The following is a 22,982-nucleotide window of genomic DNA, read 5'->3' as shown; positions in this document are numbered from 1 at the left end:
CCCTAGTGCTGCTGTTCGTTGGTACTGTCTCTAGTGCTGCTGTTCGTTGGTACTGTCCCTAGTGCTGCTGTTCGTTGGTACTGTCCCTAGTGCTGCTGTTCGTTGGTACTGTCCCTAGTGCTGCTGTTGGTTGGTACTGTCCCTAGTGCTGCTGTTGGTTGGTACTGTCCCTAGTGCTGCTGTTCGTTGGTACTGTCCCTAGTGCTGCTGTTCGTTGGTACTGTCCCTAGTGCTGCTGTTCGTTGGTACTGTCTCTAGTGCTGCTGTTCGTTGGTACTGTCCCTAGTGCTGCTGTTCGTTGGTACTGTCCCTAGTGCTGCTGTTCGTTGGTACTGTCCCTAGTGCTGCTGTTCGTTGGTACTGTCTCTAGTGCTGCTGTTCGTTGGTACTGTCTCTAGTGCTGCTGTTGGTTGGTACTGTCCCTAGTGCTGCTGTTGGTTGGTACTGTCTCTAGTGCTGCTGTTCGTTGGTACTGTCTCTAGTGCTGCTGTTGGTTGGTACTGTCCCTAGTGCTGCTGTTCGTTGGTACTGTCTCTAGTGCTGCTGTTGGTTGGTACTGTCCCTAGTGCTGCTGTTCGTTGGTACTGTCTCTAGTGCTGCTGTTCGTTGGTACTGTCCCTAGTGCTGCTGTTCGTTGGTACTGTCCCTAGTGCTGCTGTTCGTTGGTACTGTCCCTAGTGCTGCTGTTGGTTGGTACTGTCCCTAGTGCTGCTGTTGGTTGGTACTGTCTCTAGTGCTGCTGTTCGTTGGTACTGTCTCTAGTGCTGCTGTTCGTTGGTACTGTCTCTAGTGCTGCTGTTCGTTGGTACTGTCTCTAGTGCTGCTGTTCGTTGGTACTGTCTCTAGTGCTGCTGTTGGTTGGTACTGTCCCTAGTGCTGCTGTTGGTTGGTACTGTCTCTAGTGCTGCTGTTCGTTGGTACTGTCCCTAGTGCTGCTGTTCGTTGGTACTGTCCCTAGTGCTGCTGTTCGTTGGTACTGTCCCTAGTGCTGCTGTTCGTTGGTACTGTCTCTAGTGCTGCTGTTCGTTGGTACTGTCTCTAGTGCTGCTGTTCGTTGGTACTGTCCCTAGTGCTGCTGTTCGTTGGTACTGTCCCTAGTGCTGCTGTTCGTTGGTACTGTCTCTAGTGCTGCTGTTCGTTGGTACTGTCCCTAGTGCTGCTGTTCGTTGGTACTGTCCCTAGTGCTGCTGTTCGTTGGTACTGTCTCTAGTGCTGCTGTTCGTTGGTACTGTCCCTAGTGCTGCTGTTCGTTGGTACTGTCTCTAGTGCTGCCGTTCGTTGGTACTGTCCCTAGTGCTGCTGTTCGTTGGTACTGTCTCTAGTGCTGCTGTTCGTTGGTACTGTCTCTAGTGCTGCTGTTCGTTGGTACTGTCTCTAGTGCTGCTGTTCGTTGGTACTGTCTCTAGTGCTGCTGTTCGTTGGTACTGTCCCTAGTGCTGCTGTTCGTTGGTACTGTCCCTAGTGCTGCTGTTCGTTGGTACTGTCTCTAGTGCTGCTGTTCGTTGGTACTGTCTCTAGTGCTGCTGTTCCTCTTCTAGGACAATATAGCGCTTCTCCAAGTGAAACTTTTGAGGAATTTGTAGCCTCAATTCAGCTTGAAGGAATTTACATGTTTTAATACTCTAAATGTAATAACATATCTAAGAACTCTGTCAATGCGTTACTATTACTTCTGCTAAAATATACTGGAATGTAGACCTGGGACAAGTGAACTGGAACAAAGTTGGTGTTTGGCAAATATTGAATATCTAATAAGGTGAAAGAAGTATGATATAAACTCATTCAGAGTATACCCGGTAAAGACCTTTACTGTACACAGATTTAAAATTGTTATTGATGACAAATGTTTGTCGTGGTTGTGACCCGGAAACTGACTGCTCTCATGTCAGAAGGTTTGATTTAGAATCCTTTAAGGGAAACCTTCTAGGTGCTGCCAGGTGGGATCAGGATCTGCACGGGGCACGTCTGAATACTGAATGAATGGTGACAACTGTATAAGCATCTGCAATGTCTTGTTTATAACAGTATGATGCTGTTATAACATACAGTTCAAATCAAGAGTTAGCTACAAAATATCCTTATTATACATCTATTTAATAAAGACCCCAAACCAATACCCCGAACTGATCCATCATCAGTGTTGACTTTACTTCCTTTGGAAAGAATGAGAGCAGTTTCCTTTTTAGGGAAAAAACATCTTGTTCCCCCTCTAATTGGAGCCATATGTTGGGCAATACATCCTAAACATTATTCCATGACTCTATAGTAAGCTGCTGCTACAGCCTGCTCCACAGGACACCCAGGGCTTCATGTTCACCTGCTAAACTTCTGTTTAGATGGGTGGCGTGGACTAGTGTGTGAGTGAGAGAGAAAGAGAGAGAGAGGGGTGGTGTAGTGTGAGAGAGAGGGGTGGTGTAGTGTGAGAGAGAGGGGTGGTCTAGTGTGAGAGAGAGAGGGGTGGTCTAGTGTGAGAGAGAGAGGGGTGGTCTAGTGTGAGAGAGAGAGGGGTGGTCTAGTGTGAGAGAGAGAGGGGTGGTCTAGTGTGAGAGAGAGAGGGGTGGTCTAGTGTGAGAGAGAGAGGGGTGGTCTAGTGTGAGAGAGAGAGGGGTGGTCTAGTGTGAGAGAGAGAGGGGTGGTCTAGTGTGAGAGAGGGGTGGGTGGTCTAGTGTGAGAGAGGGGTGGTCTAGTGTGAGAGAGAGGGGTGGTCTAGTGAGAGAGAGAGGGGTGGTGTAGTGAGAGAGAGAGGGGTGGTGTAGTGAGAGAGAGAGAGAGAGGGGTGGTGTAGTGAGAGAGAGAGAGGGGTGGTGTAGCTAGCCAGTAGTGTAGTGAGAGAGAGAGGGGTGGTGTAGCTAGCCAGTAGTGTAGTGAGAGAGAGAGGGGTGAGGTAGTGAGAGAGAGAGAGAGAGGGGTGGTGTAGTGAGAGAGAGGGGTGGTGTAGCTAGCCAGTAGTGTAGTGAGAGAGAGAGGGGTGGTGTAGCTAGCCAGTAGTGTAGTGAGAGAGAGGGGTGAGGTAGTGAGAGAGAGAGAGAGGGGTGGTGTAGTGAGAGAGAGGGGTGGTGTAGCTAGCCAGTAGTGTCGTGTTTACTCACTGCAGCCTAACATTATACAGTGGGTACATTATGTCAACATTGTAGAGTAAGTTTTGCTTAACAAAAGCTAGAGGGGCTCCTTAATACCATGCATTCATTGGTCTGTTATGTGCTTCCACTCAAGGAAACCTAAAGGTCAATGGTCTGTGTAGTGTACCCAATGTAATGACTACTTTATACACTGGGTACATTGTATCAACATTGTATCAACATTGTGGAGTTAAGTTTTGCTTTAATGGCAGACGTTTGGAAACCATTCAAGAAAATGTGTAGGCTACACGTGCAGTATTTTAAATTATGCAACACACAAAACTAAAAACCAGACAGCATTGTATGAAATCCATGCTTCCTGCTTCAACTTCATACTTTTGTGCGGTGATGTAATACCATAGTTCAGACGGTTTAGCTGACCGTCAAAGGGGCAGAAGGTCGGACATCGTGGTTCTGATCAGATACCGTAGCTCGCAACAAATCACGAAAAGCTGCCATTGTAAGTGGCTTGTTTCAGGTCGTTTGATCTTGTTCTTGACACGTCTTGTTTTGACTGATGTCACGTCTATGCTAATATGGCAAAACAATTGCTCTAAAATGGCAAAATTTAGCTAAATCAACAACTGGAACTATGTATTTGAGAGACAAGTGCTCATTGTGCAACTTTGTTTTAAATAAACATTGGAGATTAAACATAGTTTACATGTTATCACCAATCTAAGCCAACCTCGTCTGTTTTTGCCCCATAGTTTTACACGCGGCAGTTTTGTTTCTAAACAACCAACCTGTCTATTGGTGCTTTGCTGCAGGTTTGTGCCAAGACTATTAGCTGGGTTTCCATCCAAACATGCACTCGCAAATACAGCGCAGGTATTATTGTGGACAAAAGAGCAAGATTATTTTTAATTGTCAAACAGCTGCCAAGCATAGGTGATCATGTCACCAGAATAAGACCCTCGATATTTATTGAAAAGATCAAACTCATCACCGTGCACTTTCACCTCTTTGTGAAGTTGAAAACGTATTTCATATGTAACCTGTGAACTGCGTGGTTTCCCAAGTCGTAGTGGTTCAACCACACAATATTATCGCGTGACGCCAATTTACATCAATATTTCTGCATAAGAGTTTCCACAGCCATTTCTTGCATAACTCATTTTGCAGACAAAAAGTATACCGAATTTTGTGTTGTCTGAATTTGGAAATTTTACCCACAGATTTGCTGTTTCCATCATGCCTGTTGCGTTTTTTTTTAATAAAGAAGGCTTGATGGAAACATGGTTCTAGATGGTTATGCTGATTAGACTGGGGTAATGCTGATTAGACTGGGGTAATGCTGATTAGACTGGGGTAATGCTGATTAGACTAGGGTAATGCTGCTAAGACTGGGGTAATGCTGATTAGACTAGGGTAATGCTGCTAAGACTGGGGTAATGCTGATTAGACTGGGGTAATGCTGAGGGCACATAGTGGAGACAGACTAACATAGCTACAGTGGGGGAAAAAAGTATTTGATGCCCTGCTGATTTTGTACGTTTGCCCACTGACAAAGAAAGGATCAGTCTATAATTTTAATGATATGTTTATTTGAACAGTGAGAGACAGAATAACAAAAATATCCAGAAAAACGCATGTCAAAAATTGATTTGCATTATAATGAGGGAAATAAGTATTTGACCCCCTCTCAATGAGAAATATTTCTGGCTCCCAGGGGTCTTTTATACAGGTAACGAGCTGAGATTAGAAGCACACTCTTAAAGGGAGTGCTCCTAACCGCAGCTTGTTACCTGTAAAAAAGACACCTGTCCACAGAAGCAATCAATCAGATTCCAAACTCTCCACCATGGCCAAGACCAAAGAGCTCTCCAAGGATGTCAGGGACAAGATTGTAGACCTACACAAGGCTGGAATGGGCTACAAGGCCATCGCCAAGCAGCTTGGTGAGAAGGTGACAACATTTGGTGTGATTATTCGCAAATGGAAGAAACACAAAAGAACTGTGAATATCCCTCGGCCTGGGGCTCCATGCAAGATCTCACCTCGTGGAGTTGCCAAACGTCAGCCTCGAAACCTTAATGACTTGGAGAAGATCTGCAAAGAGGAGTGGGACAAAATCCCTCCTGAGATGTGATGCAAACCTGGTGGCCAACTACAAGAAACGTCTGACCTCTGTGATTGCCAACAAGGGTTTTGCCACCAAGTACTAAGTCATGTTTTGCAGAGGGGTCAAATACTTATTTCCCTCATTAAAATTCAAATCATTTTATAACATTTTTGACATGCGTTTTTCTGGATTTTTTTGTTGTTATTCTGTCTCTCACTGTTCAAATAAACCTACTATTAAAATTATAGACTGATCATTTCTTTGTAAGTGGGCAAACGTACAAAATCAGCAGGGGATCAAATACTTTTTTCCCCCACTGTACATACATTAACCCAGTCAGAACATGCTGAGGCACCAGACTAGCAATCAGAACATGCATACCATAGTATAAGTACAGTTATGGGAGTCTTGATTTACATCTGAAAATGAAAGCCAGCCATCAGTAGCAAGTAGAGTACTCATTTCATTAAATCCTTTGATTTAAGAGAGCGAGGAAGATCATTTTGTTTTGTGTGTGTATATATTTAAAGTAATTACATGGTGAACTTGCTGTATATACACATGGCTTTCTGGCAGTTTGAAAATAGGGACCACATGAGGAAACAAACATGACTGAACAAGTTTAGGTTTTATACTTATTTTTATTTTGAACTTTGATACATTTCAGTTCCTCCTCCACAGGTAGACGCATGGAACAGCCTGTCCAACAGTCACCCCAACCTCTGACCTTTAACCTTATGCCAGGGTCAGACACGGTGACCCCTCATAGGCCCAGCAGACCCTCCAAAATCAAGCAGCAACTCTGCCGTCTTGACCAATCGCGCCGTCCCTGTATGTTTCATGTAAAATCTCGTACATTTCTCTCCTTTTAAAAAATACAAAGTACCGTACTCTTATGTACAAATCAAAAACCAACAAACACAAATGTATTGCTTCTTCCAACCTTGCAGATCAGACACTAATCTGCAACCATTGACGTTCTCCGCTTAATACACTGGTTCTAAAAAAAAACTAACACGGGGATCAACATATCCCCATTCTCTTTTTATTTTGGGGGTTTCCTCAACAAAAAGTTTTTAAAAAAGGAAGTTGAAGAAGGTGAATGTGACGCATGCTGGTAGTAAAGGACCAATCAGACGTCAGAACAGAAGATAAAACAGTTCTCTCCACAGGAGGCAATGAGCTGCTGCTCAGATGTCCATTTCAAACTGGCTGTCATCTACAGAGGGAGAGAGACAAAAGGAGAGAGCAGGGAGAGAGAGAGAGGGTGGGGAAGAGAAAAGAGAAACATTAACAAATCCGTCATTACTTGTATCAGTCCACTAAGTCCTAACCACACCCATAATAATGGATTGACGGGGAGCGTGACAGTGTTGTGTTCATCCTTCTTACAAATGTGTTTTTGTCAACTCCAGACAGGCGAGACAACAAATCTCCCAGAGCAGACACACAATCACCTAACCCTTGTTTGTTTCTGTCTGGGGGAGAGAAAAGAGGTCATCTTTAATCTCCATCATATTTAGCCTCACAGAGAGAGGAGGGACAGAGGAGGAGAGCGGAGGGAGAAAGGGGGAGAGATGGACAGAAAGAGGGGTGCCTTCTCCCCACAAAAACAGTCATCTCGTGACCAATAGAAGCAGCTAAAACTCAGACCACTCCCTCTCTGCTGTTGAAACACACTCCATTTAACTGTTTATCTAGTATCCATGTGCTGACCTGACCTCAACACACTAAGATAACCAACCTGACACAGTCTGCAACTAGCCCACAGCTCAACAGCAGAGTAGTGTGTCGTCAGCTGTAAAATAGAACCATGCCCTAGGACAACAGATCGCCAGCTGATACCTAGAGATATCTACAGTCAAGAACCAGATAAGATACACACTGATAAATGGATAGCTGCAGAGCTTTTGGTATGACAACATTACAATGTCCTATGGGCAATTCCACAGAGATGGAATTGCGCTGAGACTCAGATTTTTCACTTAAAATGTACACCAAACCAAAACGTTTAACAAACCAGAACATTTTACAAAAACAGATTTACTGGAAGAACTGTGCAGATGCAAAGTTTGGAAACAGAGTTCTGGTAAAAACATTTAAATATCTGCTCCGAATTAATTTTCAACAATGTCTGCAGAAATAAGTGTCAGCTAGGCCATGACACATTGAGTTTGAAAAAAAAAAAGTATTTTGATTATTGAACTACAGTAAGTGAAATGAATTTAAACCCGGTAACGGAATTGTGGTAAGAGAATTACATCATAAATCCCTGATCTGTACTACACAATTATGGATATGAATGTCATTCTATTCATGGTGATGTATCCTAAATAGGTACACAAAAAGGTAGAAATATGCACTATCCTCCTTTGCATATTTGGGTATTATTCTACACACGGACTCTTATTTTAAATGAGCTCTGCCCCCAAACGAGACCATATCTGAACTATACTACTTCTCCGTTACCGTACACTACTGTCCAAATTCGTGAACCCAACTGTTCTTTGTGACCACTATCATTTCCCCATTGTAACCAATTAAATTGCAGAAATTCCATTTACTGATTTGGTAACGGAATTTCAAGTTTTAAAATCACTCAATAAAAAACAAAATGTGATATCTGTAAAAACACTAACTAATTGATAGGTCTACCTTCACTTGTTACTTCTCTGAACTTTCATTATCCTCCCTTATGAGGGAGAGAAATTAGAAAATACCTTGAAGATGTGGGTTTTTGGTAATGGAATTTCAAAGCACAAGGCAAAGTCTCAAACTTACAACAGGCAGAAAAAAATGATCCAAAACGAAATAGAAGTGTTGATATTAGTTGGCAGACACACAACATTGTGTTTATAGGCATTTATAATATCTTAAGACTTTAATGGTAGATGTTTTCTAAGACCTCTTGTCCATCTGTTTTAGGATGGACAGTTTAAGACAATGTTTACTTGCCTTAATAACAAAAATAAAGACCCAGCTTTCATTTGACTATGAACTTCACATGTTGGTGCTCAGGGCTCCTTAACTAATGTGAATAGGCTACTTCTAGGAAGGAAGCCTTGTTCTATAGTAAATGAACAGGGCCCAGGACTTGGAAGGCTAAGTCCTGACTGACTACTATTACATAGGCTCATTATGTCACTTTGGGTCCAAGGCTGCAGTGGTCTCGCGTCACAGTACTGTCAAGGGGTTAAGACCTAGTAACGTTCCACATACACGCAACACAGACAGGAATAACAGCAGGTGATAATGCCTGTAAAAACGCTGCTCTGAACTTCTTCTCCCCCTCATCCACTTCTTAAAACACTAGGTTCCATGAAGACATGGAAAGAACAAAGCTAGGTGCATGTCAACACGATCATATAGGTGGTGGAATGGACATAAAGCTAGGTGCATGTCAACACGATCATATAGGTGGTGGAATGGACATAAAGCTAGGTGCATGTCAACACGATCATATAGGTGGTTGAATGGACACAAAGCTAGGTGCATGTCAACACGATCATATAGGTGGTTGAATGGACATAAAGCTAGGTGCATGTCAACACGATCATATAGGTGGTGGAATGGACATAAAGCTAGGTGCATGTCAACACGATCATATAGGTGGTTGAATGGACATAAAGCTAGGTGCATGTCAACACGATCATATAGGTGGTGGAATGGACATAAAGCTAGGTGCATGTCAACACGATCATATAGGTGGTGGAATGGACATAAAGCTAGGTGCATGTCAACACGATCATATAGGTGGTGGAATGGACATAAAGCTAGGTGCATGTCAACACGATCATATAGGTGGTGGAATGGACATAAAGCTAGGTGCATGTCAACACGATCATATAGGTGGTGGAATGGACATAAAGCTAGGTGCATGTCAACACGATCATATAGGTGGTGGAATGGACATAAAGCTAGGTGCATGTCAACACGATCATATAGGTGGTGGAATGGACATAAAGCTAGGTGCATGTCAACACGATCATATAGGTGGTGGAATGGACATAAAGCTAGGTGCATGTCAACACGATCATATAGGTGGTGGAATGGACATAAAGCTAGGTGCATGTCAACACGATCATATAGGTGGTGGAATGGACATAAAGCTAGGTGCATGTCAACACGATCATATAGGTGGTGGAATGGACATAAAGCTAGGTGCATGTCAACACGATCATATAGGTGGTGGAATGGACATAAAGCTAGGTGCATGTCAACACGATCATATAGGTGGTTGAATGGACATAAAGCTAGGTGCATGTCAACACGATCATATAGGTGGTGGAATGGACATAAAGCTAGGTGCATGTCAACACGATCATATAGGTGGTGGAATGGACATAAAGCTAGGTGCATGTCAACACGATCATATAGGTGGTGGAATGGACATAAAGCTAGGTGCATGTCAACACGATCATATAGGTGGTTGAATGGACATAAAGCTAGGTGCATGTCAACACGATCATATAGGTGGTTGAATGGACATAAAGCTAGGTGCATGTCAACACGATCATATAGGTGGTGGAATGGACATAAAGCTAGGTGCATGTCAACACGATCATATAGGTGGTGGAATGGACATAAAGCTAGGTGCATGTCAACACGATCATATAGGTGGTTGAATGGACACAAAGCTAGGTGCATGTCAACACGATCATATAGGTGGTTGAATGGACACAAAGCTAGGTGCATGTCAACACGATCATATAGGTGGTGGAATGGACATAAAGCTAGGTGCATGTCAACACGATCATATAGGTGGTGGAATGGACATAAAGCTAGGTGCATGTCAACACGATCATATAGGTGGTGGAATGGACATAAAGCTAGGTGCATGTCAACACGATCATATAGGTGGTGGAATGGACATAAAGCTAGGTGCATGTCAACACGATCATATAGGTGGTGGAATGGACATAAAGCTAGGTGCATGTCAACACGATCATATAGGTGGTGGAATGGACATAAAGCTAGGTGCATGTCAACACGATCATATAGGTGGTTGAATGGACATAAAGCTAGGTGCATGTCAACACGATCATATAGGTGGTGGAATGGACATAAAGCTAGGTGCATGTCAACACGATCATATAGGTGGTGGAATGGACATAAAGCTAGGTGCATGTCAACACGATCATATAGGTGGTGGAATGGACATAAAGCTAGGTGCATGTCAACACGATCATATAGGTGGTGGAATGGACATAAAGCTAGGTGCATGTCAACACGATCATATAGGTGGTGGAATGGACATAAAGCTAGGTGCATGTCAAACACGATCATATAGGTGGTTGAATGGACACAAAGCTAGGTGCATGTCAACACGATCATATAGGTGGTGGAATGGACATAAAGCTAGGTGCATGTCAACACGATCATATAGGTGGTGGAATGGACATAAAGCTAGGTGCATGTCAACACGATCATATAGGTGGTGGAATGGACATAAAGCTAGGTGCATGTCAACACGATCATATAGGTGGTGGAATGGACATAAAGCTAGGTGCATGTCAACACGATCATATAGGTGGTGGAATGGACATAAAGCTAGGTGCATGTCAACACGATCATATAGGTGGTGGAATGGACATAAAGCTAGGTGCATGTCAACACGATCATATAGGTGGTGGAATGGACATAAAGCTAGGTGCATGTCAACACGATCATATAGGTGGTGGAATGGACATAAAGCTAGGTGCATGTCAACACGATCATATAGGTGGTGGAATGGACATAAAGCTAGGTGCATGTCAACACGATCATATAGGTGGTGGAATGGACATAAAGCTAGGTGCATGTCAACACGATCATATAGGTGGTGGAATGGACATAAAGCTAGGTGCATGTCAACACGATCATATAGGTGGTGGAATGGACATAAAGCTAGGTGCATGTCAACACGATCATATAGGTGGTGGAATGGACATAAAGCTAGGTGCATGTCAACACGATCATATAGGTGGTGGAATGGACATAAAGCTAGGTGCATGTCAACACGATCATATAGGTGGTGGAATGGACATAAAGCTAGGTGCATGTCAACACGATCATATAGGTGGTGGAATGGACATAAAGCTAGGTGCATGTCAACACGATCATATAGGTGGTGGAATGGACATAAAGCTAGGTGCATGTCAACACGATCATATAGGTGGTGGAATGGACATAAAGCTAGGTGCATGTCAACACGATCATATAGGTGGTGGAATGGACATAAAGCTAGGTGCATGTCAACACGATCATATAGGTGGTGGAATGGACATAAAGCTAGGTGCATGTCAACACGATCATATAGGTGGTTGAATGGACACAAAGCTAGGTGCATGTCAACACGATCATATAGGTGGTGGAATGGACACAAAGCTAGGTGCATGTCAACAAGATCATATAGGTGGTTGAATGGACACAAAGCTAGGTGCATGTCAACACGATCATATAGGTGGTGGAATGGACACAAAGCTAGGTGCATGTCAACACGATCATATAGGTGGTGGAATGGACACAAAGCTAGGTGCATGTCAACACGATCATATAGGTGGTTGAATGGACACAAAGCTAGGTGCATGTCAACACGATCATATAGGTGGTGGAATGGACATAAAGCTAGGTGCATGTCAACACGATCATATAGGTGGTGGAATGGACATAAAGCTAGGTGCATGTCAACACGATCATATAGGTGGTGGAATGGACATAAAGCTAGGTGCATGTCAACACGATCATATAGGTGGTTGAATGGACACAAAGCTAGGTGCATGTCAACACGATCATATAGGTGGTTGAATGGACACAAAGCTAGGTGCATGTCAACACGATCATATAGGTGGTGGAATGGACATAAAGCTAGGTGCATGTCAACACGATCATATAGGTGGTGGAATGGACATAAAGCTAGGTGCATGTCAACACGATCATATAGGTGGTTGAATGGACATAAAGCTAGGTGCATGTCAACACGATCATATAGGTGGTTGAATGGACATAAAGCTAGGTGCATGTCAACACGATCATATAGGTGGTTGAATGGACATAAAGCTAGGTGCATGTCAACACGATCATATAGGTGGTGGAATGGACATAAAGCTAGGTGCATGTCAACACGATCATATAGGTGGTGGAATGGACATAAAGCTAGGTGCATGTCAACACGATCATATAGGTGGTGGAATGGACATAAAGCTAGGTGCATGTCAACACGATCATATAGGTGGTGGAATGGACATAAAGCTAGGTGCATGTCAACACGATCATATAGGTGGTGGAATGGACATAAAGCTAGGTGCATGTCAACACGATCATATAGGTGGTGGAATGGACATAAAGCTAGGTGCATGTCAACACGATCATATAGGTGGTGGAATGGACATAAAGCTAGGTGCATGTCAACACGATCATATAGGTGGTGGAATGGACATAAAGCTAGGTGCATGTCAACACGATCATATAGGTGGTGGAATGGACATAAAGCTAGGTGCATGTCAACACGATCATATAGGTGGTGGAATGGACATAAAGCTAGGTGCATGTCAACACGATCATATAGGTGGTGGAATGGACATAAAGCTAGGTGCATGTCAACACGATCATATAGGTGGTTGAATGGACAAAGGTAGGGTAGAGCTAGCAGGTTATACCAGTGTGTACCTACCATGTCCCCTTTGGCCTCCTCTGTGTGTACATGTTCACATGCACGTTTATGTCAGTGTGCACATCTGTACAGAACGTGTGTGTGTATACACAGTACGCTTGTCTAGTGTGTTAGGTGTGTGCGTATTCCTACCTCCCAGGTCCTTCTCCTCCTCCTCCTCCTCTTTAAGTTCCTGTAGTTTGCCCAGAGGGTGGAGAGCGGGCACCGTCACCCCAGGGATCTGGGGCAGGCAGCATGGAGGTGTACGGGCAATGGGAGAGTTCCGACAGTCCAGGAGGAACTTCCTGTCGTAGATGATGCGTGTTCCTGTCAGGGGGGAGGGATGATGTGTTAGCTTGGTGGTGCAGACTCTGGGGCCTTTCAGAACACACACATACACATATATATATATATACACACACCTAGATCATGTGACACTTAAAGTCCACCTGTGTGCAATCTAACTAATTATGTGACTTCTGACGGTAATTGGTTGCAACAGATCTTATTTAGGGGCTTCATAGCGAAGGGGATGAATACATACGCACGCACCACTTTCCCATTTTGATTTTTTTTTACCCAAAATGGAGTGGGACAAAATCCCCCCTGAGATGTGTGCAAACCTGGTGGCCAACTACAATAAACGTCTGACCTCTGATTGCCAACAAGGGTTTTGCCACCAAGTACTAAGTCATGTTTTGCAGAGGGGTCAAATACTTATTTCCCTCATTAAAATGCAAATCAATTTATAACATTTTTGGATTTTTTTGTTGTTATTCTGTCTCTCACTGTTCAAATAAACCTACCATTAAAATTATAGACTGATAATTAATTTGTCAGTGGGCAAACGTACAAAATCAGCAGGGGATCAAATACTTTTCCCCCTCACTGTTTAACAGTTTTCAGTGTCCCGTTGGTAGGATAGTCTTAATCGTAGATCGTCCAGTTTGTTTTCCATGATTGTTGGCCAACGTGCAGGTTAGTGGTGGTTTACCTACTTGTCAACGAATTCTTACAAGGCACCTGCCCTCCTCTCCCTTTTCTTCAAACAGATGACAGACGATTTGAGCCTTGGCTCGACAAAGCAATATATCCTTCGCTTCAGACTCATTAAAGAAAAAAAATCTCTGTCCAGTTTGAGGTGAGTAATCGCTGTTCTGATGTCCAGAAGATCTTTTCGGTCATAAGAGATGGTAGCAGCAACATTATGTACAAAATGAGTAACAGTTGAAGTGGGAAGTTTACATACACTTGGGTTTGAGTCATTAAAACTCATTTCAACCACTCCACAAATGTCTTGTTAACAAACTATAGTTTTGGCATGTCGGTTAGGACACCTACTTTGTGCATGAAACAAGTAATTTTTCCAACAATTGTTTACAGACCCTAACCCTATTTCACAGTATCACAATTCCAGTGGGTCAGACGTTTACATACACTAAGTCGACTGTGCCTTTAAACAGCTTGGAAAATTCCAGAAAAGGATGTCATGGCTTTAGAAGCTTCTGATAGGCTAATTGACATCAATAGAGTCAATTGAGATGTACCTGTAGATGTATTTGAAGGCCTACCTTCAAACTCAGTGCCTCTTTGCTTGACATCATGGGAAAAATCAAAAGAAAAATCAGCCAAGACCTCAGAAACCAAAAATTGTAGACATCCACAAGTGTGGTTAATCCTTGGGAGCAATTTCCAAACACCTGAAGGTACCACGTTCATCTGTACAAACAATAGTACGCAAGTATAAACACCATGGGACCACGCAGCCATCATACTGCTCAGGAAGGAGATGCGTTCTGTCTCCTAGAGATGAACGTACTTTGGTGCGAAAAGTGCAAATCAAGCCCAGAACAACAGCAAAGGACCTTGTGAAGATGCTGGAGGAAACTGGTACAAAAGTATCTATATCCACAGTAAAATGAGTCCTATATCGACATAACATGAAAGGCCTCAGCAAGGAAGAAGCCACTGCTCCAAAACCGCCATAAAAAGCCAGACTACAGTCTGCAACTGCACATGAGGACAAAGATCATACTTTTTGGAGAAATGTCCTCTGGTCTGAGAAGGATGGCAGCATCATGGGGGAGACAGCATCATGTTGTGGGGGTGCTTTGCTGCAGGAGGGACTGGTGCACTTCACAAAATAGATGGCATCATGGAGGTAGGAAAATTATGTGGATATATTGAAGCAACATCTCAAGACATGAGTCAGGAAGTTAAAGCTTGGTTGCAAATGGGTCTTCCAAATGGACAATGACCCCAAGCATACTTCCAAAGTTGTGGCAAAATGGCTTAAGGACAACAAAGTCAAGGTATTGGAGTGGCCATCACAAAGCCCTGACCTCAATCCTATAGAAAATGTGTGAGCAGAACTGAAAAAGCGTGTGCGAGCAAGGAGGCCTACAAACCTGACTCAGTTACACCAGCTCTGTTGGGAGGGATGGGCCAAAATTCACCCAACTTATTGTGGAAGACACGAAACATTTGACCCAAGTTAAACAATTTAAAGGCAATGCTACCAAATACTAATTGAGTATGTAAACTTCTGACCCACTGGGAATGTGATGAAAGAAATAAATAACTCTTATTCTGACATTTCACATTCTTAAAATAAAAGTGGTGATCCTAACTGACCTAAAACAGGGAATTTTTACTAGGATTAAATGTCAGGAATTGTGAAACTGAGTTTAAATGTATTTGGCTAAGGTGTATGTAAACTTCCCACTTCAACCGTAAAAACGCAGAATAAAATAAATAAATAGCACAGTTGGTTAGCAGTCGGTAAATGTCAGTCATCCCCTCCAGCGCCATTATAGCCAGTCAGGCCCTATTGGTCATCCCCTCCAGCGCCATTATAGCCAGTCAGGCCCTATTGGTCAGGTGCTCCAGAGCCATTATAGCCAGTCAGGCCCCATTGGTCAGGTGCTCCAGAGCCATTATAGCCAGTCAGGCCCCATTGGTCAGGTGCTCCAGCGCCATTATAGCCAGTCAGGCCCTATTGGTCAGGTGCTCCAGCGCCATTATAGCCAGTCAGACCCTATTGGTCAGGTGCTCCAGAGCCATTATAGCCAGTCAGGCTCTATTGGTCAGGTGCATGCGATACATAAATGAGTCACGAAGAGAGCACGGGTTGAGGGAATGGTTTTCCTCAACAAATTAGGGATTTGGGCAAAATGTTCAGCAACACGGACAGCGCGATAAACACTGTTCTGTTGATGTTGAGGTGGTCGCTGTAGCAGGGTAAGAGAACGACAACGGTTGCTAGTTACAGTCACTCTGTCAATTTGTTTTTTAACACAGCGCAGCAAGTCTGAGGCTCAGTGATTAAAACACAGGATGTATCAATAAACGTAAAATAAATGTTGACCAATCGATTGGTCTGAAGAACAGACCACATTCGGTCGACCAATATTTTTATTTTAGTCAGGGACATCCCTAAAACTGGCTCATGTACCTTAACATCTGTTGGAGAGATTAGTTATAAACTCAACCACATTATTCAGTGTACAAAAATGTATGATTTAGTTCCCGATTTATCCAATATGCTCCTTGAAAACCAGCCATGAATCTTTTGATGTCAAAACTGCACAAATACAAGAGTGTATCTGGAAGAAACTGGGACTGCACCCCTCCCTGGCCTTAGGGTCAGGGCTGTTGGATGCATGCCAAACACACATACGGTTTTCAGCCCAAGGAGAAGAGAGGGAGGAGGAGGGAGGGGAGAAGAGGGGTCATCAGTTGGCCATTGTGAGTCAGGGAAGAGAGGAAAACTGGAGGATACAGAGAGGAGAAAGGAGAGGTTGTGGGTTGGCAGTAGTGAGCCAGTTCTAGGAAAGTGGAGAACATAAACAATTTCTCCTAGAAACAGGAAGTGGTGACAGGAGGCAGACCAGAAATATGTGGTCACCACCAAACATACCGAGCACTCTGGGTCGCCTGCACCGGGCACTCTGTCGCACTATGTAGTACGCTACAGAGCTGTACTGTAGTCACCAGCAGAGTTTTCCCTACATTATGTTTGCTTAGGTGGGTTGACGAGGCCTCCTGTGGTGATACCCCATTCCTGAGGTTGCCTGGTTGAGTGGAGGTTATGTTGAGTCAAACCAGATGTCATCTCCTCCTCAACAGGCCTAGACCATTAGGAATACAGTATGTAAAAGGAAACTTGACTTGCCACTCCATACAAAGTTTGTCTGCATGTTTCACTTTGCATGTCTACAGTAGAGACTGTTTGGTAAACAACTAGGCTCCGACAGGTTGCTGACAGACTGATGTCATCCCTGAATTGCAACAGAACATTGATAAACAGCCGTTCTAGATATTATATACTGAATATCATGCTGATGAACTGAAGTTTCACCTGAACCACTGTATCGATCATAGATTAAAAAAGTCACTAGCAGGCTGACAGAACATTTGATAAACAGTCGTTAGATATGAAGTCTGCCCTGGACAGGGTTACACGGAGAGGACGGGGGGGGTGCTGCCGTGCAGTATTTAATATTAGCAGTGGTGTAAAGTAATTAAGTAAAAATACTTTAAAGTACTACTTAATTTTGGTGGCATCTGTATTTTACTTTTAATATTTTACTTCACTACATTCCTAAAAACAATTATGTACTTTCTATTAAGTTATCTTTACTTTTACTCAAGTATGACAATTGGGTACTTTTTCCACCACCGAGTAGTGGTGCAGCACGCTGGAGTCGCCACCGAGTAGTGGTGCAGCACGCTGGAGTCGCCACCGAGTAGTGGTGCAGCACGCTGGAGTCGCCACCGAGTAGTGGTGCAGCACGCTGGAGTCGCCTCCGAGTAGTGGCGCAGCACGCTGGAGTCGCCACCGAGTAGTGGCGCAGCACGCTGGAGTCGCCTCCGAGTAGTGGTGCAGCACGCTGGAGTCGCCTCCGAGTAGTGGTGCAGCACGCTGGAGTCGCCTCCGAGTAGTGGCGCAGCACGCTGGAGTCGCCTCCGAGTAGTGGCGCAGCACGCTGGAGTCGCCTCCGAGTAGTGGCGCAGCACGCTGGAGTCGCCTCCGAGTAGTGGCGCAGCACGCTGGAGTCGCCACCGAGTAGTGGTGCAGCACGCTGGAGTCACCTCCGTGTAGTGGTGCAGCACGCTGGAGTCGCCTCCGTGTAGTGGTGCAGCACGCTGGAGTCGCCTCCGAGTAGTGGTGCAGCACGCTGGAGTCGCCACCGAGTAGTGGTGCAGCACGCTGGAGTCACTACAGAGTAGTGGTGCAGCACGCTGGAGTCACTACAGAGTAGTGGTGCAGCACGCTGGAGTCGCCTCTGTGTAGTGGTGCAGCACGCTGGAGTCACTACAGAGTAGTGGTGCAGCACGCTGGAGTTACTTCAGAGTAGTGGTGCAGCACGCTGGAGTTACTACTGATACAGTGCAGAACAGTTACATTTCCACACACACTATGCAACCTCTGCCAGTTGAGCACCCTGTCCTGAACAAAAGGGGAGCGGAGGGAGTGTGTGTGTGTGTGGGTACATTGGGGTAGGAATTCAGGCAGAAGCTATGCAGAGAGCAGGACAGCCAGCAGCTAAACTATAGTGTCCTGGCCCTGAGTTATGCAGAAAAGGCCCTGCTAAGTCCAGCACTGTGGCCAATCTCTCTGTTAAAACCTGTTAGGGACAGATGTTCCGCTAGCGGAATGCCTCACCAATATCCAAAGGTAGAGCGTGGCGCGAAATACAAACACCTAAAAAATGCTATAACTTCAATTTCTCAAACATATGACTATTTTACACCATTTTAAAGACAAGACTCTCGTTAATCTAACCACATTGTCCGATTTCAAAAAGGCTTTACAGCGAAAGCAAAACATTAGATTATGTCAGGAGAGTACCCTGCCAAAAATAATCACAGCCATTTTCAAAGCAAGCATATATGTCACAAAACCCAAAACCACAGCTAAATGCAACACTAACCTTTGATGATCTTCATCAGATGACACTCCAAGGACATTATGTTATACAATGCATGCATGTTTTGTTCAATCAAGTTCATATTTATATCAAAAAACAGCTTTTTACATTAGCATGTGATGTTCAGAACTAGCAAACATACCGAAAACTTCTGGTGAATTTACTAAATTACTCACAATAAACGTTGACAAAAAACAATTATAGATACAGAAGTCCTTTATGCAATCGCGGTGTCAGATTTTAAAATAGCTTTTCGGCGAAAGCACATTTTGCAATATTCTGAGTACATAGCCCGGCCATCATGGCTAGCTATTTTGACACCCACCAAGTTTGGCACTCACCAAACTCAGATTTACTATAAGAAACATTTGATTACCTTTGCTGTTCTTTGTCAGAATGCACTCCCAGGACTTCTACAACAAAATGTTGTTTTGGTTCCAAATAATCCATAGTTATATCCAAATACCGACGTTTTGTTCTCGCGTTCAGGTCAGTATCCGAAGGGTGACGCGCGAACGCATTTCGTGACAAAAAATGTCAAAATATTCCATTACCGTACTTAGAAGCATGTCAAACGCTGTTTAAAATCAATTTTTATGCTATTTTTCTCGTAAAATAGTGATAATATTCCAACCGGGCGACGTTGTATTCATTCAAAGGCTTAAAGAAAGAAATTGAGTCGTCTCGTGGACGCGCATCTCCAGTGTCAGGCTGGGAACAGTGACCACTCACAAAAACTCCTGCTGTTTTTCACCCAGAGACTGCAGACACCCCATTCCACTTTCTGGCGCCTTCTGAGAGCCAATGGAAGCTTTAGAAAATGTCACGTTACAGCAAAGATGCAGTATTTTCAATAGAGATACCACAGAAGGAGAACAAATTGTCAGAGAGGGCGCTTCCTGTATGGAATCTTCTCAGGTTTTGGCCTGCCATATGAGTTCTGTTACACTCACAGACACCATTCAAACAGTTTTAGAAACTTTAGAGTGTTTTCTATCCAAATCGACTAATTATATGCATATTCTAGTTTCTGGGCAGGAGTAGTAACCAGATTAAATCGGGTACGTTTTATATCCGGCCGTGAAAATACTGCCCCCTATCCCAAACAGGTTAACATGAAACCTAGCCCATCCCATGTAATGCTACGCTCTGTCAGTGGCAATGGGATAACACACACCCACCCTCCCCTCATCACATTGCAGCAGGGAGAGACTGGCCGGGGGACCGGAGCAATCTCTCCACACCATGTGTATGCTTGTTGTGCTCACATCAGCAGTTAGTTGCAGAAAATTAACTTCTGGTTATAGAAGTCATGTAAAACTGCTCTAGGCCATCTGTTATTATTTAACTAGGCAAGTCAGTTAACAAATTCTTATTTACAATGACGGCCTACCCCGGCCAAACCCGGACGACGCTGGGCCAATGGTGCGCCGCCCTATGGGACTCCCAATCATGGCTGGTTGTCATACAGCCTGGAATCAAACCAGGGTCTGTAGTGACGCCTCTGGCACTGAGATGCAGTGCATTAGACCGCTGCGCCACTCGGGAGCCCCTGGTGTAAGGCATCAATGAAGAATCACCATAAGCACTGTAATGACAGTAACAGAGCTGTTATAGATAGCTATGTTATAACTACTCCTTAAAGCTCATAACTAATTTGTTCTGGTCTGGCCTGGCCATGCCTTCCACGACGCAAAAGTACCATGAAGGATCCATAGAGGACCTGAAACCCCACTGCTTTCTGCTCTCAGCCAAATCACACATTCCACCACTCCCTCGCGCCCTCCCACGTCTCCTCACTTCAACAATTCTTAGAAAGGCCTCTCGTTGCAGTCCATTTATGCTTCCCAATCCCTCCCCCTCTCACACTTTCCTCTCTCTCCAATTCAAGGGGCTTTATTGGCATGGGAAACATATGTTTACATTGCCAAAGCAAGTGAAATAGATAAAAGTTAAATACACAAGAGAAAATGAACAGTAAACTACACTCAGTAAACAAAAGTTCCAAAGGAATTGAGACATTAAAAATGTCATTGTGTGACAGTGATGTAACGATGTGCAAATAGTTAAAGTACAAAAGGGAAAATAAATAAACATAAAAATGGGTTATATTTATATTGGTGTTTGTTCTTCTCTAGTTGCCCTTTTCTTGTGGCAGCAGGTCACAAATCTTGCTGCTGTGATGGCACACTGTGGTATTTCACCCAGTAGATATGGAAATTGCAGGCAGTGTGCACATAGCCCGTCTTCCCTTGAGAGCCAGGTCTGCCTACGGCAGCCACTTTTCTTTCAATAGCAAGGCTATGCTCACCATGTCTGTACATAGTCAAACTCTCCTTAATTTTGGGTCAGTCAGTGGTCAGGTATTCTGCAATGCTGAACTCTGAACTCTGTTTATGGACAATTAGAATTCTAGTTTGGAAAGAACAAAAAAACTAAGCAATGTGTCAAGTAATAATTTTTGTTTTCTCATGATTTGGTTTGGTCTAACTGTGTTGCTGTCCTGGGGCTCTGTTTGTGTTTGTGAACAGAGCCCCGGGATCAGCTTGTTTAGGGGACTCTTCTCCAGGTTCATCTCTCTGTAGGTGATGGCTTTGTTATGGAAGTTTGGGAATCGCTTCCTTTTGGCTGTTTGTAGAATTTAACAGCTCTGTATTTTTCCGGCGTTCCCTCTCACTCAGCTAGAACAGAATGTTCCTACAGTATTCCTGAAATGCACCAGGGAAGCTGTGGTGGTGCCCAGAGGGCGTCTTCCTCTCTCCTCCCCAATCATCAGCCTGAATCTGGCCCGCCCACCAATAGGTCATAGGTTAAGAGGAGCTTGTTGTCCACCATTCGGCTTTTCTGCTCCAGAATGTTGTGCCAAATTTGACAACCATAACTCCCATCACTATGACTACTTAGCTTACATAATGTGGCATGTTTTCCATATTATGAGATCTGATATAGAGCAGATCTCAACTGACAAAACATAGCTGTAAGCTAAAACTACATTTCGCCCCAGCAAAGTTAATTGGCAATTGGTTCCCAACATAGCACTTTACATGAGTTTTTTTGAATGTGAATTTCAGCAGCCAGTTCTCTCAGCGAGTTTACACAGGTCTGAGCTGTGTAGTAAACAGCCAGTTTCTTATCCCACCTTCATACTGCTCTGCACAGACTGCACGTAAACAGCAGCCATGCAGTTGAACACGTGATCCCCGTTATTTTCCACATTGCTTAACTCATTTTCGTCTATCAATAATAATATTGCCGTAACATTACGGGAAGAGTGAGGTCCCGTATTAAAATGACTGGATGCAATAATATGAACACATTTTTTAAAGATGCATTGAATGCAGTTGCATTTAAAATATCACATAGCATTCCGTACGCAATTTCCAACAAACACAGTATGCTGCAAGTCAGTCAGACAGAAACGAACCTAGTTTTAGCTAGCTAACAAGCACGTGTCACATTAGCGCATGTATTATATCCGAGCCGAATAAACCGGAGTCACAAGACAGTGAGGGTTGAGTAACGTTGATGAGAGGTTGCAAGATTTGGGGAAGTAATGCACGTTTCAATACAGCTATAATTAACTTGTTATTTCCTTGGACAACCTTCGTCAAGTACCTAGCTAGTTTAGTTCCCCTTTTCCCACAATATAAACGTTAGTTTTCTATATAACATGTTTTGCTGGCTAACCTTAGCTAAACTACCACTGGTACAAAACGTGTTGTGCGTGCTACATGGTTGATCGTAAACATCCTGGCCAGGTGCTCTTACCTCCGGGCGTTGTGGAGAAGAGAGTACCCCCGGGAGTCTGACTGTAGCAGTCCGGGAGCTGAGACCAGTCTTTCAGGGTGAGAACCCGGGTAGGGATGGGGCAACTCTTCGCCTCCTGAGCGTTGGTCGTCATCCTGGGTTTATTTGACGTCTTCTGATCAACCGCAGACAGATGTTTAGTGTGAAGATCGGTTGATTTTGCAAATTGGATTGTTTACTAAACAACAAGTAATTTGCTAACAAGATAAACAACAAAACCTTAGCTACTGTAGTTCGTTTTAACTAACAAAATAAAAGACGGAATCGCCTGCAGAGCTGTTCAGGGCGGACGGTTTTGTTGCCAGATAAGTGGAGCTGTCAGCTCAGCAACAACCGCAGCTTGAGAGATCGAACTGCCTATTGAACATGTTAGCGTGCATTTAACAACTATGAGGGTGACTCCGGTCATGTGACGTGTTGTGATCGCT

General features: G+C 43.9%; 1 protein-coding gene across 1 annotated transcript; it reads right to left on the bottom strand.

The window, feature by feature from the left end:
- Positions 1–5,805: 5,805 nt before the first annotated feature.
- Positions 5,806–22,982, bottom strand: LOC115168399 (eukaryotic translation initiation factor 4E-binding protein 3-like). Its single transcript, XM_029723640.1, has 3 exons — positions 22,516–22,982; positions 12,968–13,141; positions 5,806–6,403 (listed from the first exon to the last, which is right to left on the bottom strand). Exons 1-3 carry the CDS (start codon positions 22,646–22,648, stop codon positions 6,375–6,377), a joined length of 336 nt encoding a protein of 111 aa, XP_029579500.1. The 5' UTR covers positions 22,649–22,982; the 3' UTR covers positions 5,806–6,374.

This window comes from Salmo trutta, chromosome 3, assembly GCF_901001165.1.
Source record: "Salmo trutta chromosome 3, fSalTru1.1, whole genome shotgun sequence".
In the NCBI taxonomy this organism is placed as follows: domain Eukaryota; kingdom Metazoa; phylum Chordata; class Actinopteri; order Salmoniformes; family Salmonidae; genus Salmo; species Salmo trutta.
Note: the sequence above shows the minus strand (reverse complement) of the source record. Positions and strands in the feature narration are given on the sequence as shown.